Source organism: Orcinus orca, chromosome 9 (assembly GCF_937001465.1).
Source record: "Orcinus orca chromosome 9, mOrcOrc1.1, whole genome shotgun sequence".
NCBI lineage: Eukaryota > Metazoa > Chordata > Mammalia > Artiodactyla > Delphinidae > Orcinus > Orcinus orca.
In genome coordinates, this window is record NC_064567.1 from 6,954,945 (window position 1) to 6,969,335 (window position 14,391).

At 45.7% G+C, this 14,391-nt stretch overlaps 1 protein-coding gene across 1 annotated transcript; it reads left to right on the forward strand.

Annotated features, from left to right (window-relative positions):
- Positions 1-590: 590 nt before the first annotated feature.
- On the forward strand, positions 591-14,391 carry ZNF425 (zinc finger protein 425). The gene is given in 5 exon segments (XM_033412705.2): positions 591-730; positions 4,542-4,668; positions 7,827-7,937; positions 10,180-10,533; positions 10,536-14,391. Coding segments are annotated over 5 exon segments (2,106 nt in total). The 5' UTR covers positions 591-712; the 3' UTR covers positions 12,032-14,391.

Consider the following 14,391-nt stretch of genomic DNA (forward strand, 5'->3'; position numbering starts at 1 on the left):
CATCAAAGACAAAAATAAGTGAATTTGAAAATATACATTTGAAAAATCTTATAAGTCAAGCTACTGAATAAGAAATGTATGAGAAACATCACTGGATTATGTGATGTGACCGTGATGTGATATGGAATTTATATAAATATGTAAGATCATTTTCTAGGATCAAATAGGGAATGAAGAAAGCGTTACAAAGGAGGAAAAACAAATTAATGCATAGAAAAGCCTAAAGCCTCATGGAACTAAATACCCACACACACAAATTAATAGAAGTGAAACATGGGACCTCTCTGCATTATTTCTTATAACTGCATATAAAACTACAATTATTTCAATAAAATTTTTAACTTAAAAAAGTCTATAGCGTCAATAGTAATTAAAGAAAGGTAAATCAGAACAAAGTTAAAATAAGACTATTTGACGTGAAGAGATATTTCACCGAAGAGGGTCTGTGGGTGAGAATTAGGCACATGAAAATTGCTCGAGGTCCACTCCTGCGGCCGGCACAGCGCGGGCAGCTCCCGCCGCCGGCGTTCGCGCCTCCTAGCCGCAGGGGACGCTGTGGGGGCGGAGCGGCCGCCTGTCCCAGCGTGCACCGCGCCCGGGCCGGCCCGGCTGGTCTGGGCGGAGCGCGGGACCGCCGTAGGGGAGGTGCCGCGGCGTCGCCTGGATTCCCGGGTAGCTGGGGGGCCGGGGTCGGGCGGGACCGCGAGGGGACATGGCCGAGCCGGCTCCGGTAAGAGGGGCCGTGGACGATGCGGGCCCCGTCGCGATCTGGAGTGGGCTCCCGGTTCAGAGAGTGAGGCGGTGGGAGCCCCGGCCGGGAATTGTCTGTAAGCAGGACTGCGCTCCGACCCCGGGCCGGAGAAGGCGCGGTCTAGGTGCTCGAGTTGTTGTGAGGTTGATCTGGGAGAAAGGGGTCCGTGGAGAAACCCAGGGTCACGCTTGTGGTCCGTTCAGTTCCCCTGCTGTTCCCGTCCTGTGCGGGGGTCTCTGAACGTCCCGGTTTTTCTTGGGCTCACGTTCCGAGCTCTGCTGACATGGAGTTTCAGAGAAGCACATCTTCATCAGCAAGTGAGGAAAAGTTGGAAGAAGACTGGAGACTGCTCCCTCTAGGAAAAGACGGAAAACTTAACCAGTTTGGATGGTTATCCTAATTCAGATTTACCACGAATACTCTAGTGATTTAATGGAAAATTTGAACACTGGTTTTAGAGTTTGAAAGACATATCCCAAGCCTAATCCAGGAAACTCTACATTCAATTAAGTTCTAAGTATGCAAGTTCTCCTTGTATCTCCACTGAGATTTCCTATCTAATAATCTCACTAATGTAATGCATTTTCTTTCCTTCTGCTTCTCACCCCTCTCTCCCAGCATTCCTTGGCAGGTACCAATTCTGTTCAGATTTCTTCAGGCCGCCTCTCTTCAACGTCCTGGAATATCTCTCTCTGTTCTGTGAAACTTGGTGGTTTGTAATAGTTCTTCTTTGACTATAAGTTTGAGTCCACAGAAAAAGCTCAAGTGATGTCAGCTTCTTGGCTGTTGTGTTATTGGGGGTAGGCAGGGAGAAATCAGCATTTTTCTGGTTGATTTTCCTTTTCACTGGAGCAGTTCAGTGCTAATTGTGAGAATGCTCACAGAAAAGTCTTTTGTAGGTGGAAAGCACGTGGGTGAGTTGCAAGTAAACAGTAGAGGAATTTCTTTGAAAGTCCCACCTTAAATGCAACACCAAGTTTTAACTTGTTTGTTATACTAGCTGATACTTCAGCTTTGGGCGCCTGTAGTAGTTTTGATGATGGAATTTTATCTCTGCAACTTTTCTCTTCAGAAAGTGTCAAGTGGCCCTGGTTGTGGAGTTTCCTAGATTCCTTTATTGGGAGAGTTTACTTTGTAGCATTTGGGACCAACATTTTTCATATACTTGCGAAGAGCCCGAGCTGTCTTGTGAGTTGCCCAGCACTTGCCTTGGTAGGCTCTCATCTACATTTGTAGTACAGAATTTGAAAGGAGTGAAATGGAATCTTCACAAGCTAAATTATATATCTTCTCTTCCTTCCCTATTGTCACAGTGCATCTGTCCTTCGAACCTCCAGGAAGAGCGGTCCTGGTTAGTCAGTCCATACCAGAGGTTGTAGATTAAACGTCCATGAACAAATTGTGGCTCGCAGCTGTGTGTTTTGGGTGTTTGTTTGTTTGTTTGTTTTTAACTATTCCTTGTTAAAATTGTGAATTTTAGTTGCCAAAATGTAAAAATCAGGAGAGTTCACATAAAACTGTCACATCCAGGGACTTCCCTGGTGGCAGTGGTTAAGACTCCACACTCCCAATGCAGGGGGGCCCGGGTTCGATCCCTGGTCAGGGAACTAGATCCCACATGCATGCCGCAACTAAGAGTTTGCATGCCACAATGAAGGAGCCCACGTGCCACAACTAAGGAGCCCTCAAGCCGCAATGAAGGAGACTTTGAGCCACATCTAAAGGAGGCTGTTTGCCACAACTAAGATGCAGCGCAACCAAAATAAATAAATAAATAAATATTATATATATATATATATATATATATATATATGGACTGTCACATCCAAATGTAAAATATTAAGCTCTAAGATGACATTGGAGAAAACCTTTGGGACCTAGGGCTTGGTGAAAAGTTCATAGATGTGGCACCAAAAGCACAATCTATAAAAGAAAAAAATGATGAGTTGGATGTCATCAAAATTAAAAACTTTTGCTCTGGGAAAAATTCTGTTAAGAGGGTGAAAAGACAAGCTACGGATGGAGGAGGGCATATTTGCAAACCACATATCTGACAAAGGACTTATATCTAGAATATATAAAGAACTCTCAAAATTCAACAACAACAAAAAAAACAGTCCAATTAGAAAATGGGCAAAAGACATGAAGAGACAGTTCACCAAAGAGGATATGTGGATGAGAAATAAGCACATGAAAAGATGCTCATCATCATTAATTCATTAGAGAAGTGCAAACTCGAATCCCAATGAGATCACTGCACAACTATTAGAGTGATGAAAATAAAAAATAGCAACATTGGGAATTCCCTGGCAGTCCAGTGGCTAAGACTCCACCCTTCCAAGGCAGGGGGTGCGGGTTCGATCCCTGGTCAGGGAACTAAGACCCCACATGCTGCGCGGTGTGGGCAAAAAAAAAGCAACATTACCAAATGCTGGGGAGGATGCTGAGAAATGATCTCTCATGCATTGCTGGTAGGAATGTAAAAGGGTTCAGCCACTCTGGAAGACTCTTAGAAAACAACATATACTTCCCATATAACCCTGCAGTTGTAGACCTCGGCATTTATCCCAGAAAAATGAAATGTATCCCCACCAGAAACTTGTACATGATTATTTATAGCAGATTTTTGGTAATAGCCCCAAACTAGAAACAACTACATTGTCCCTCAATAGGTAAGTGGTAGAGCAAACTGTGGTATACCCATACCATTGACTCCTGCTCAGCAATAGAAAGAAATGAAATATTGATAAGCAATAAACACAGCTTGGATGGATCTCAAGAGCATTATGATGGCTGAAAAATGTCAATTTCAAAAACTTGCATACTATGACTTTTTTTTTTGGCCACGTTACATGGCATGCAGTATCCCAGTTCCCTGACCAGGAATCGAACCCGTGCCCCCTGCAGTGGATGCATGGAGTCCTAACCACTGGACTGCCAGTGAATTCTCTGACTTCATTTTTGTAACAGTCTTGAAATGACAAAGTTACAGAGACGGATAATAGATTAGTGGGTATGATTAGGAAGGGGTAGCCCAAAGGAGATCTCTGGTCATGGAATAGTTTTGTTCATGATTGCAGGGTGGTTATATGAGTCAGCACATGTGATGAAATCACATAGAATTATACACACACTACCAATGTCAGTTTCATGGTTTTGACAGTGTACTGTAATAATGTACCGTGTGACCATTGGGGTAAACTGAAGGGTACAGGGAACCCGTCTGTACTACCTTTGAATCTATAATCGTTTAAAAATTAAAAAGTTACTTTAAAAATTGACATATCTGGGGCTTCCCTGGTGGCGCAGTGGTTGGGAGTCCGCCTGCCGATGCAGGGGATGCGGGTTCGTGCCCCGGTCCGGGAAGATCCCACATGCCACGGAGTGGCTGGGCCCGTGAGCCACGGCCGCTGAGCCTGTGCGTCCGGAGCCTGTGCTCTGCAACGGGAGAGGCCGCAACAGTGAGAGGCCCGCGTACCGCATTGACATATCTGGCGACACTGGCCCAGTCTTACATTGCAGTAATTGTTTGCTGCTGTGTGAAGTATCCTCCTTGAGACGGAACATGTGCTCAAAGGCCTGCTATTCATCCATTCACTTTACTTAGTTCCAACAGACCTCTGTGACCCCTTTATTATGTTCGTGGCACCATCCAGAGATAACTACTTTAATACCGTTCCTTCCTGTCTCTTTTTTTTTTTTTTTCCTTCCTGTCTCTTAAAGACACGGATGTTGAAAAACACAGTAGCCTTGAAATGAAAATATATGTATGTACTGTTTATGATTTCAGTTTCCCGTGGCATTTGATGATGTGGCCTTATACTTTCTGGAGCGAGAGTGGGAAATCCTGGAGAAGTGGCAGAAGGACATGTATCAGCAGGAAATGAAGACCAATTATGAGAGCCTTGATTCCCTGGGTAAGATGCGTTTCTAAGGAATCGCTTTTTGGGACCCAACCTGGCACTAGTAGGCTTTCTTCCCTTTATTGGCTGTTGGCTGGTTGAATATGATACTGTGCCCAATCCACATTCAGAATGTCTCTTTAACTTCCTGTAATGGCCTGGGAATTTTGTCCCTTTTTATCCGGTGATATCTGTGCCCCTCAGCCTTGTTAACACTCTGCATTCTCTATCTCCCACTCCAACCCTCCCCCTTTTCTCCCACAGTTAGAATTACAAAATAATCTAATTGCCTCTCTCTTTTTTAAGTGTGTTGTTTTATTTCTTTAACTGATACTTTAGTGCCTGCTTATGTTGCCTGAATGAGATGCATCCTTGTAAGAACTAAGTCTCTCATGAAGGGGCCATAGTTATTGTATTAGAATAAGCTGAGGACCCAACACATTGCAGAACGTGGATACGACAGGGATGAAAGTTTCCCTGGTAAAGGGAGAGAGAAGAGAGCAGGGGGATGGGATACTTAGATATCTCCAGGGAAGTACTCAGGAAGTGGATTGGAAGAGAAATTTGGGGAGATTGTACCTCACTGCTTACTCATCTTGCTCTAACTCAGTCTTGTGTCATAAAGAATAGTTCTCCTCTTATCAATTTAATAGGTGATCTCAGTATACCTGAAGAATTCTTTCTCTCTTTGGGGGTTTATAATTCTGTCTGAGATATGAATGACAAGAGGGAGTCAACCATGTGAAATCATGGGGAAGAAAATTCTAAGCAGAGAAAGAACTAGTGCAAAGGCCCAAAGGTTGGAGTGAATGAGCTCAGTACATGGTGGGAACCACAGTGAGGCTATTGTGGCATATGCACAGAGGGTTAGCACAAGAGTGATGGGAGAAGAGGACAGAAAGCGCAGCTATGCCGAATTGTGAAGGGCCTCTAGGCTGAGGCGCAGGGTTGGATTTTATTCTAAAGATAAAGGGAAGATGATAGGGGGATTTTTTTTTTTTCTGCCACACCACACAGCTTGTGGGCTTTTAGTTCCCTCACCAGGGATTGAACCTGCGCCCTCGGCAGTGAAAGCACAGAGTCCTAACCACTGGGCCACCAGGGAATTCCCATAGGGAGATTTAAATAGAGAAGTAATATGATATCTTTTTTTTTTTAATGATTACTTGGGTTGCTATGTGGAAAATAAATTGTAGTGCGTAGAAATAAAGGAGAGAGACCAACCAGGAGCCTTGGCAGTACTGGTGAATCTTTGTGGCAGCTGCACCAGGTATGTAGTAATGAAGATAGAGAGCAGGAGGCAGTCTCCAGATATGTTTTGGAGGTAGCATCCCAGATTTTGCCAGTGGCTTGCAGTGGAGTCCAGTGAAAGAAGAACCAACTTCTAGATTTTTGGCTTGAGTATCTTGATGGCAGTGTTTTTTTGTTTTGTTTTGTTTTAAAGAGCAATGCCTTTTGTTTTTTTAAAATTTATTTTATTTAATTTATTTTTGGCTGCGTTGGGTCTTTGTTGCTGCGCACAGGCTTTCTCTAGTTGCGGCGAGTCAGGGCTACTCTTGGTTGCGGTGCGCAGGCTTCTCATTGCAGTGGCTTCTCTTGTTGCAGAGCATGGGCTCTAGAGCGCAGGCTCGGTAGTTGTGGCCCACAGGCTCAGTTGCTCCGCAGCATGTGGGATCTTCCCGGACCAGGGCTTGAACCCATGTCCCTCGCATTAGCAATGCTGATTCCCAACCACTGCGCCACCAGGGAAGCCCCGATGGCAGTGGTTTTATTCACTGACATGAGGAAGGCTTGGGAGAGAGCAGGTTTTGGCCACATTAAGTTTGAGATGCTTATTAAACATTTATATGGAAATATAAAGTAGATAATTGAGTATGCGAGACTGGAATTCCAGTGAAATCAGGACTGGATTCACACATTTGGGGTCATTGTATAAATGACATTTAAACCACAGGGCCAGTTGGGATCATTTAGGGAGAATTTGTCAATAGGACAGGACACCCCCAGCTGTCCCCAGGATACCCCAACAGTTAGGGTCAAGCTAAGGAGACTGAGGCCAGTAGGGTAGGAGAAACTACAGCCCTGTGCTGATCCAGTGTTGAGTTTTGAGTTATCACAATCCTTGGGCTTGGAGAATCCAGTGTGATTTTCCCAAATTTTAAAAAGCAAACAGTATTATTTGCAAATGGTTTTCTTTACAGGATGTCCAGATCCTAACTCCAGAGATTAGGATTTAGCAGGTCCCGGCTCAGGCCCAGGCATCTACGTTTTTAACAAGTACTTCAGGTGCTGCTAATGCTGGTGGTAACTAGGTCACTTTGAGAAACACTGATCCAAGGGCTGAGCCGTAGGTGACACCACTGCAGGGTATCTGATACATCTTTAAAATCCCTCCACTACTTTGTAACAACCCCTCCTCCCTTCAGGCTGATGTCATTAGACACATTACTCTCCACTTCTTCATAATCACTGTCATTTAACAGCCTCCTGGTTCCTTCATTACGTTGATCAAGAAAGAATGTGGGCGGGACTTCCCTGGTGGCACAATGGTAAAGAATCCTCCTTCCAATGCAGGGGGCCCGGGTTCGATCCCTGGTCAGGGAACTAGATCCCACATGCATGCTGCAATTAAGAGTTCGAATGCCACAACTAAGGAACTGGCGAGCCACAACTAAGGAGTCCGCAAGCTGCGACTAAGGAGTCTGCCTTCGGCAACTAAGACGTGGCACAACCAAATAAATAAATAAAATATTAGAAAGAATGTGGGCACCTCAGTAATTGGTTCCTTAGATGTGCAGAGTCTAATCAGAAAAGTTTAGTCACCTGGGTTCCCTCCTTGACCACCCCCCCCCCCAGCCTCCCCGCCCCCGACTACTTTTTATTTTACTCACATGGTTCTCATAATGATCCCTTTTGAATACTTTCTGCCTGGATCCTCATCATCCCCAACCTCCCTGTTTCCTTTAATTTTGTGAAATATTGTCGGGAACATTTAACAGTTATTCATGTAATCAAGAGTTTCCATTTTTTTTTTAAACTAACATTGATCTCATGTCTCCAGGAATCAAGGTCAGCCATGAAACTAAAGTTAAAATTAAAAATTAAAAACTAAAATTGTTTTTAGTCAAGTACTCAGGAAACCCAGACTGAGTCTGTGTGGACTCTCTCTGCAGGCTGTATTTCTTCAAAGCCAGATTTGATCACCTGGATGGAACAAGGAAGAATGCTGTTAATCAGAGACCAGGGACACTTAGAGAAAACACAAATGACACTTAGCCTTTCTGGTGAGTAGATGGATTTGAGAGCCTGACTCATTTATTCTCCTAGCCTTGTTTGCTAATCTTTCTGCAGAGTCAGCAGGACGTAGTGAATAAGAAATATTATTTTGATGGAGAATGTTATTTTTTTTCACTCAAGTTGGTAGCAAATATGTCTTACTTTTATAAAGAAGGAAGTTGTATATATTTCATTAAAAAAAAAAAAGCAGAAAATGGAACTGCCTTTAAGAGAACAGTAAAGGATCCATTTGTCCAGTCCTGAGGAAAAACCGTCTTCCCCATCACATCATCATGTCCATTTGTGTACAGAGAAATGAGAAGCCTTCCAATTTTGTACAGTATATTTTTTTATTGTACAGATTTTTAGAACTTGGGATTTTTTTATTCCTTTTGAAGGATTACTTTTTAATTCCTTGTATCATAAGGAAAACATTTTAAATATATTAATACTTTAAGTATTTAAGAGAATGTGTCATTTTTTAGAGTATGTTAATGCTTTACTAAATGGAGATCTACTAAGTCTCTGGGTATCAAGGACTCTCCTGAAAAAGAGGGAATTTAAACCCAGGAAGTGTGTGACTAGCTCCATCGGAGGATAAAAGAATTCCCAGGGGCTTCATTTCACTGCTACTGTCTATTAATTCACTCATCTAATCAGTATTGTCCCTACCATGTTCATAGGACTATGTCACATATTATTTAGGCCAGGGGTTGGGAGAGAGATATATATATGTGTTTTCCCACTCTAAGAGTTATTGTCTGTCTTACTGACCTACTGACATGGCAGTTAGGTTAGTCAATTATATTGAACTATTGGATTAGTCAACTATAAAATAAGACTGTATACACTTATAAATAGTAAGTGGCAATGATAATAAAGCGCTATAGGGATTTAGAGGAGAAAGCAGAGAAGAGACAGCAATATCCCAGGAGGACTTCTAAAGGAATTAGGATTTAAATAGCATAGAATGGGCATATTTGGTAAGGCAAAGAAGATTCAACAGGGGTCATACATGAGCTGAGGCTTAGAGGTGGGAACAAGCCTGTTATATTTAGAAAATGGAAGGTGCTGAGTATAGCTGAATGTTATTTGTGGGACATAGTGGAAGATGGGGGGTGGCAGTGGTGGCACATAATTGGTATCAGAGACCAAAAATGCCATGGTGGGAGTTTAATTTCATCCTTTAGAAAGGGCCTGGAAAGGTTTTTGAGTACCAAAGAATGAACGACGTTGGTGGCTGTCCCTAAAAACAAATGTTTCCTTTGTACCAGGTGGTACTCACCCAGTAACACAACTACTCCCCTGCCTGGGATAAACAGTAAGTGATGAGAAATAGGATTCAAGGAGACAGGCAAGTATGCTCTTCTCATGGTCCAGGCAAAAGCTGTGGGTGCTAACTTAGTAAATGACATCGTCTAGTTGGAAACATCTGTGTTGTTGAGATGACCTCAGAGCAGAATCAGAGTCCTGCTCTGGGGCAAGCCTGATGGGTGAGGTTTGCTCCCAGGTTAAGAGATTTAAAAAAGGAGAGCTATGTGACCCACTGCAACAGCATGAGGGAGAAAAAGATGTTCTGGAACATAGCAGCTCAGATGATGGTCGGGAATTGTCCTCTCCAGGTGTGGTGGGTGAGAATAAGGTAGCAGCTCAGCTCCCTCTGTACCCTGTCATCATGGCTTTTACTTTGGGAACAGCAGTGACTTTCTTATAATTCGGAGTTCCTTGGGAAAGGGAATTATTTCCACAGTGTTCTTTGTGAATTCAGTAAATTGCCATTTGACATTCCTAAGAAAGATATTAGCACTTCTTCAGAAAACTATTAGCACTTCTTCAGAAAACTTTTCCTGAAATGTGTGGTGGAAGGGTGCAAGAATATGACCCGAAGCCTTCCTACTTAAATATTGTGCTATTTATTTCACAGATTTAAAGAAATATTATAATGAAATGGTCAGATTCTCAGAGTAACTCATTTTTATTTTCTTCCAAGTTCTGCTTAGCCTCTGAGGGTCCTCATAGGCTCACAAAATGTATTTGCCTGCCAGTTTTTTCACGCTAAGCCTTTTGTTAACAAATGATGAAAGGATGTGCACATCCAAGTTAAACTTCAATATAATTCACCTGTGGCAGGCAGATTCGCAAAGTCATGGGGACAACGGGAGTCCCTTTCCCACGTTGTCAGTGATGTGAAGACAGTCCTTGACCCCGCAGGCCCATCACTGATGAGGGAGGGCCTTTTTGTCTCTCCAGGTGACCAGGGAACTCTCGGGGCAAAAGAGGAGGAATGCCATTTAAATGGTCTCCAAGAGCAGGGCTTCTGTGCTCCCTTATCCAAGGAGGAAAGAAAGATTTTATCAGATCAAAGAGCCGCCTTACAACACCCAAGTCTCCAAGAAACAGAGATTCTAAATAATAAAAGCCTCGACATCACAGCATCTAATCAGGACAAGAACGATCCACGGCATAAGCCAATGGGAAGCCCAGATCGCCTGGAAATTCCACCAGGTCTGAGACTTTATTCCTTCTTTGTCTGTAGGAAGGTCTTCCAGATAAAGAGAGCCTTTGTGAAGCACAAAAGGAACCACCGCGAGAGCCAGTCCTGTCAATCCCGAAGCACAAAAACAAGTCCAGGGGGAAGGCGGAGCTCGGGTGGCTCCGGGCGGTCCCGTGTAAGCAGCCTTTCCGGCGCGGCGCGTGCGAGCAGAGCAGCTGTCTCAGGTGCAGCCTGGCCCTGCACCAGGTGGCTCGCCCGGGCCCGTGGCCCTTTCAGTGCCCCGAGTGTGGCAGGGCCTTCCGGTCCAAAGCCGCCCTGAACAAGCATGTGTGTTCGCCCAGAGGGGAGAGGCGGTTTTCCTGCCGGGAGTGTGGCCGGGGGTTCACCCAGCAGGACGAGCCGGCCGAGCACCTGCGGGTGCACAGCGGGAGGACACCCTTCCAGGGTCCGCAGGGCGGCAGAGGCCCCTCGCGGGAGGCGGCCGCAAGGGCCCACCGGCGGGCACACCGCGGGGAGAAGCCATTCTCCTGTGACGACTGTGAGCGGAAGTTCACCCACCGGAGCAAGCTCACCGAACACGTCCGAGTTCACACGGGGGAGAAGCCCTTCCGGTGCCCGGAGTGCCAGAGAAGCTTCCGCCTCAAGAGCAGCCTGCGGGCCCATCTCTGTCGGCACAGCGGGAGGAAGCCTTTTCGGTGCCCAGAGTGCGGCCGGAGCTTCTGCTGGAGGAACGCCATGAAGGCGCACCAGCGTCTGCACAGCCAGGAGAAGCCCTTCTCCTGCGGGCAGTGCGTCCGGGGGTTCACCCGGCCCTCAAAGCTCGCGCGCCACCGCCGCGTCCACGCCAGGCAGACGGCGTTCCCCTGCGAGCGGTGCGGGAGGACCTTCCCGCGGCGCTCGGGGCTCACGCGGCACCTCCAGGTCCACACTGAGGAGAAGCCCTTCTCCTGCGCCCAGTGCGGCCGGGGCTTCCACCGCCGCGCGCACCTCGCCGAGCATCGGCGACTCCACGGCGGGGCCGAGCCCTTCCGGTGCCCCGAGTGCAGCCGGAGCTTCTCCTGGAAGGCCTCCCTGAATCTGCACCGGCGGCAGCACGCGGGCGAGCGGCCCTTCCCGTGCGGCGAGTGCGGCAAGGCCTACGCTCAGCCGTCCCAGCTCGCCGAGCACGCGAGGGTCCACAGCGGGGAGAAGCCCTTCCGGTGCCCCGAGTGCGACAGGGGCTTCCGGCTCAGAGGGAACCTGAAGAGCCACCTGCTCCAGCACAGCGGCCAGAAGCCCTTCTCCTGTGCGACGTGTAGCCGAAGCTTCGCTCAGCGGTAAAGGCTCACGGAGCACGTACGCGTCCACAGCGGCGAGAAGCCCTTCGGGTGTCCCGAGTGCGGCAAGAGCTTCCTCCAGAAGAGAAGTCTGGAGACCCATCTGCACCGTCACCGCGGGGAGAGGCCTTTTTCTTGTGCTGAGTGTGGAAGGGGCTTCACCTACCTGGGGGCGCTTAACACCCACATTGCCATGCACGCCAGGGAGCAGCCCTTCAGTCTCGAGGTCACTCCACTCAGAAAGCAGTCACAGCTCTGCGGTGGGGCCATTGGCTCTGTTGGCGCTGGCTGAGGCAGGACGAAAAATTCAGCCAACATGCTTCAGCCACACTGGCCAGCACGGAGCAGGCGGCCGTGAGGGCTCCTTGACGAAGGTTCCAGATAATCCAGGCACAGCGTCTGGAGACTGGAGGAAAGCAAGCTTTTTGTGGAAGGCGCTGGTCATCCTGATGTGAGAATCAGGTTAGAGCTCCTCCTTTAGCCTTTTTCCCCTCTTTTTTGTAATAAAGTTTCTTGCGACAGAAGTTCCTTACATTATGGGTGTTTTAGTCTGCTGGGGCTGCCGTAGGAAAATGCCACAGACTGGGTGGCTTGAACCACAGAAATTTATTTTCTTACAGTTCTAGAGGCTGGAAGTCCAAGATCAAGGTGCCAGCAAGGTTGGTGTCTGGTGAGGGCCTGTTTTCCTGGCTTGCAGATGTCACTTTCCCCCTGTGTCCTCACATGGCTTTTTTCTGGGTAGGGGTGGGGTATCTCTGGTAGTTCTTCCTTTAATACGGACACCAGTCCTATTGGATTAGTACCCCAACCCTGTGACCTCATTTAACCGTAATGAATTAATTTTGGAGAACCTGATGGTATAGCCCTAGACCTGAACAAAGTGAATGAGGAGGCAGAGACTAGGAATGAGGTGCTGGTGGAGCCTCCTCTAAATGGAGAGAAATGCCAAGAATGGGGAAGAAGCATGCCCCCCACCAAATCCAACAGCCAGCTGTTCCTGTCCATTCGCCTGTCTGGCTCTCCTGAGCCACACCTTGTGCAGCAATTTTCTCTGTTCTCTGTGAGGTGATGATGACTTTTAAATCTATAAATCCATGTTCATATTTCCAGATTCCTCCTGATTGTTTCTGACTTCCACAGACATCTCAAACACAGATCGCCCAGAATAAGACTCCTGATCAGTACCAGCCCTCACTCTATACCTCTTTTCTTTACACTCCCGTTTTTCTCACGTCAAAATTACAACTAATCTCCAGAGCTGTAAAATTGATAATGATCCTAGATTTTCCTACACCCAGTCTACTAAATTTCTCCCAAATAAAAGCCCTTCTCTATCTCTGCTAACACCATATAAGCTCACTTTTGAAAAACTTTTTTTTTTCTTGCAGTATGCGGGCCTCTCACTGTTGTGGCCTCTCCCGTTGTGGAGCACAGGCTCCGGACGCGCAGGCTCAGCGGCCATGGCTCACGGGCCCAGCCGCTCCGTGGCATGTGGGATCTTCCCGGACCGGGGCACGAACCCGTGTCCCCTGCATCGGCAGGCGGACTCTCAACCACTGCGCCACTAGGGAAGCCCGAAAAACTTTTTTTTTCAAGTGTTTTTCCTAACAGATTTCCCTGCCTCTGGCTTTTTCCAGTAATACATTATCACTCTTGTGACAAATTGGTTTTTCTAAAATGCAACTCTAATGTTATTCTCAAAAGATATTTTTAAGAAGTTTCCAATTTTGTTATAAGTGAAAACTCATTTCTCCAAAGAAGACATGAGGATAGCACATGAAAAGATGCTCAACATTGCTAATCATTAGAGAAATGCACATCAAAACTACAGTGAGGTACCACCTCACACCAGTCGGAATGGCCATGATTAAAAAGTCTGCGAATAAATGCTGGAGAGGGTGTGGAGAAAAAGAAACCCACCTACACTGTTGGTGGGAATGTAAATTGGTGCAGCCACTACGGAGAACGGTATGGAAGTTCCTTAAAGAACTAAAAAGAGTTATGTGATCCAGCGATTCCACTCCTGGGCATATATCCAGAAAGATCTCATTTGAAAAGATACATGCACTCCAGTTTTATAGCAGTACTACTTACAATAGCCAAGACATGGAAGCCACCTAAGTGTACATCGACAGATGAATGGATAAAGAAGATGTGGTATATATACACAATGGACTATTACTCAGCCATAAAAAAGAATGAAGTAATGCCATTTGCAGCAACATTGATGGACCTAGAGATTATCATATGAAGTAAGTCAGACAGAGAAAGACAACATATGATATTGCTTACATGTGGAATCTAAAAAATGATACAAATGAACTTATTTAAAAAACAGAAATAGACTCACAGACATAGAAAACAAATTTAAAAAACAGAAATATACTCACGGACATAGAAAACAAACTTATGCTTACCAAAGCGAGAGGATAAATTAGGAGTTTGGGATTAAAATATAAAATAGCCAACAAGGACCTACTGTATAGCACAGGGAAGTACGCTAAGTATGTTGTAATAATCTATAATGGAAAAGAATATTATATATTTATATTCAGATATATATATCTGAATCACTTTGCTGTACACCTGAAACTAACACAACATTGTAAATCAACTGTATTTCAATAAAATTTTTTAAAAATTAAAAATAAA